The sequence below is a fragment of the Dipteris shenzhenensis genome, chromosome 25 (genome assembly GCF_047967505.1).
Source record: "Dipteris shenzhenensis isolate YYH24624 ecotype China chromosome 25, Dip_SZ_1.0, whole genome shotgun sequence".
Taxonomy (NCBI): domain Eukaryota; kingdom Viridiplantae; phylum Streptophyta; class Polypodiopsida; order Gleicheniales; family Dipteridaceae; genus Dipteris; species Dipteris shenzhenensis.
Genome location: NC_141620.1, coordinates 22,112,533 through 22,116,154, shown reverse-complemented (window position 1 = coordinate 22,116,154; position 3,622 = coordinate 22,112,533). Strand labels below are relative to the sequence as shown.

Below are 3,622 nucleotides of genomic sequence, written 5' to 3'. Positions count from 1 at the left end.
CTTCCAGTGAAAGAGAGGTAATGGATGCAAGACTTTGGAGCTCATTTAGGAGTTTACTAGCACGTTGATTGAACGCAAGCTCGATGATTTGCAAGTTCAAGATACATTGTGAATTGCAATTGGTATACCAATGAACAAGTTCTGGTCGAGCAAGAGCTCTATCAAACCTTTGAGTTTGTTGTGAGCCTCAATGCAACAAGCAAGCAAGCAAACATCAACAAGTGAGGAGTTGAAAGAGGATCATTTTGCTCCTCAATCCTCCTTCTCCTTCCATTTGTTTTGTAGGGGATGAGAGAGAGAGAGAGAGAGAGAATATGAATATATATATAATGCTAACACGCACACAGAGAGAGAGAGAGCGAGAGAGAGAGGTATATATAGAAAAATAAAAATAAATAAATAAGACTTTTCCCCTCCATCTTATGTGTGTGTGTGTGTGTGTAAACACTTACATATATATCTATAAATATATATAGATGTGTTAGTCTATAAGTGTAAACTCTTAGAAAGAGAAAATAAGTGGGTGTCCACTTCTTCAAAAATCATTGTTGCCTAAGGACATTACTCTTGAGCACCTCAATAAGGATAGCTTTTTCATCACGTGAGTTCGAGCCTTGATCATGTAGTGTTTCATATCACAAAAGGCTTCCAAGGGGATGTGTCTTGAAGAGGATGGGCCTTCCCTAAAGACTTAAAACAACTATATTCAAAGATTGCTAGAGTTAAGTTATTGTAAGCGAAGTGGCTGAAGTCCCTTGCAAGCCTTTATACATTTTGAAACTTCTTTCCCAATTGAAGAACAATTAACATAGATGCAACTTTAAAATTCCTAAGAGCATGCGCTTTATAAATAAAATCTTAAATTGTATTCCTTGAAACGAAAGGGATCCTAGGATCCCAACCTTGAGACACGATGGAGCGGGTTGCTAGCCCCCGTCTTAGACCTGGCGGAGCGGGTAGCTAGCCCGTCGTAGGCGGGTCAGGTTTTTGGTTGAACTGATGGAGAATGAGGTGAGTGAGGTGCATGCCAAGATACTGCATTTAGGGTTGAAAGCTTTATGACCGTTTGGGGAACTAGAACTTTGTCTTTGTTCCCCAAGCTCCCAGCTACTGGGGTCCTTCTTCTTCACTAGCTCTGCCTCTCAAGCTCGAACTTCATTGCAGGTCCTTCCCTTCCTCCATTCGCATTTTCCTTTCTGGGTTCTTGCCTCTTCCTTTCACTTCTCTGATTCCCATCAAACTTTCTCCCTTGGAACAAATCTTATGCAGACATGAGCATGGCTTTGCAGAGCCGCAGTGCTACTCGAGGGGCACGTTCGCAATCATTGTTCTATCGCGACTTGTCGGCTTCCCCTGCCACAAGAGCATCGGCCTTGAAAGGTGAACTTGGCTCTTCGGGTAAAACTGCTGCAGCAGCACTCTGGCGAGAGAATCTGGGTGGAGGAGAGCATCCCCCTCCTCCCATTTTTTCTTTGGAAGACCGGATTGAACGTTCTCCTGATGCAGCTTTTGGTGAATCCCTGTCGAGGTCTTTGGATTCCAGATTCGAAGAAGCAAAGACTCCTACTAAGAGTCCTCTGCCTAACATAGGCAGCAGAACACCTAATGTATTCCCGCATGGAGATACAGATACAGGATATTTGTTCGGATCGCCATCCGTGCAGAGTTCTCAACAGTATAAGAGCAGTCCTAACTGGTGGTCTCCAATAAAAGAAGGGCGGAGCCTTGACTTAGTGGTTGGAATGGGGGGAGAGAGAGACCGTGGCAGTCCGGTGTCTGGGGTTGTACAGGCACAGCAATCGGGTGGGTTGCTTACACTCCCGACAGTAAGAGAGATAGTGAGACCAGAGTACCAATTTAGAGCTGACAATAATGAAGAGGGAGACGAATGGGTAACAGTGTTTGGGTAAGGTCCTAACCCAAAGAATGTTTGTGAATCTGCTATCTTGCCAATTCATGGTTTCTAAATCCTGTGACTTATGGGCATCTTTATCTGTCCTAGATTTGGAGCAGATGAGACAAATGCAATTATGCGCGAGTTTGAAAAGTGTGGTACAATACTAAGGCATGTTCCTGGTCCTGGAGGTGCAAATTGGATTCATATTCAGTTTCAGGTACCTCATGCATCCCATATTGAACTTGCATGTGATGCAAAATTTGCGGGTGCTTGCTGTACTAAAGAATTTATGAAAGAACGATTGAAGCTTCATCTTGACGTCTGAAAATGTGAAGATGCAAGGTATTGTTAATAAGCCCGTTTAGTCTTGGTGATAAGACGATTTCATAGTACCAAGGTTTACCATACTTCATTCATAGCATGCCACGTAGCTGGTGCACCTCTTTGAGAGAGCCTGCTCTCTAGGCATGATTACACATGCATACAAATAGCAAAGGTGTATGCAATTAGTTACAGAGCAATCTGCTCATTGCCTGATTTTTTTCTTCGATTCTCAGAATGAGATCTGTCTACCTTTGTGCACTCGAATTGTATTTGAGAATCAGTGGTCAACCGTGTGTCTAGGAATTTTACTGGGCTCACTGCACAAGTTTTAAATCCTTTCTTGTGGTTTGATATGCAGCATAAACATGACGCTCAGAAAGCTCTCTACAAAAATGGAATGCAAATCAATGGTGCCTTGATTGTGGGGGTGAAGCCAGTTGAACCTTTGCAAAGGCAGGCTCTCACTGAGAAAAGTCGAAGAACTGTATTCAATGTGCTGCCACCTAAAACACTGGGGAAAGGCACACTCGTCACATCTGGAAGGGCCTCTGCTCGGCCTTACTATTTGCAGCCAAGTGGTGTGTCACAAACAACAGGACCCATTGCTTCACCTGCCAAATCAACTTTCTCAAAAATTACTGATCTTATTTTTGGTCTGTGAAAGGAGAGAAGGGCAGAAAGCTTATCACATAAATCAATCTGTGACAGGATTGTACCACCACGAATTTGTTGGTTTACAGTGAGTAAACACCAGGCTTTCTCCCACATAATTTATTGGGCCTGAAGTCCACCTTGTTTTTAAGTCTAAAAACAACTTTGGCAAGGAGTAGCATACACATTTATGTCAGATTCTATTTTGATTGGTAAGGTAATAAATTTTTTACCTGCTTGTGATTTGAAGGTGTATCACCTTTTTGCAGATTTGAAAGCATACTACCTTTTTGAAGGATTATTGTAATGTCTTGTCACCTCTTTCCAGCTGCAAATTAGAATTGCTCTTTTCTGATGTTAAAGTTCCTGTAGTGATTCTGTGATTGTGTATTGGTTGGTAAGGCAATGAAGGGATCTAGGTTACTACAGGGTTCTACCTCCCTTCATCACCTTACCTTGGTTTGGTTATGGTCTTTGTATTTCACCAAGAGGTTACATGGTGCTTATTAGGCTCCTGGCTGTAATTTAAATGGTTTAAGCTATATAATGTTCATCCTTTTAATTTATAGGCACACCGTGGTCTAGTATAAGTAAGGCATAAATGAAAAGAGTATGCTTGGGTGGTCCAATGCTGACCTGAGTGAGGGACTGATTGTGGTCAAGATATAGAACTGTGTGTGTCTTGCAGATTTGGAACATTTTTGTGAGATTGTTTAATCTCTCACTGCGATGTTTAGTGTTTAGTCTCTC

The 3,622-nt window shown here is 42.2% G+C and overlaps 1 protein-coding gene across 1 annotated transcript; it reads left to right on the top strand.

Annotated features, from left to right (window-relative positions):
* Positions 1-928: 928 nt before the first annotated feature.
* LOC147885612 (nuclear pore complex protein NUP35-like) lies at positions 929-3,181 on the top strand. The gene is made up of 4 exons (XM_087396470.1): positions 929-1,164; positions 1,270-1,906; positions 2,003-2,114; positions 2,580-3,181. The coding sequence occupies exons 2-4, from the start codon at positions 1,272-1,274 to the stop codon at positions 2,880-2,882; spliced, it is 1,050 nt and encodes a 349-aa protein (XP_087252596.1). The 5' UTR covers positions 929-1,164; positions 1,270-1,271; the 3' UTR covers positions 2,883-3,181.
* Positions 3,182-3,622: the final 441 nt, after the last annotated feature.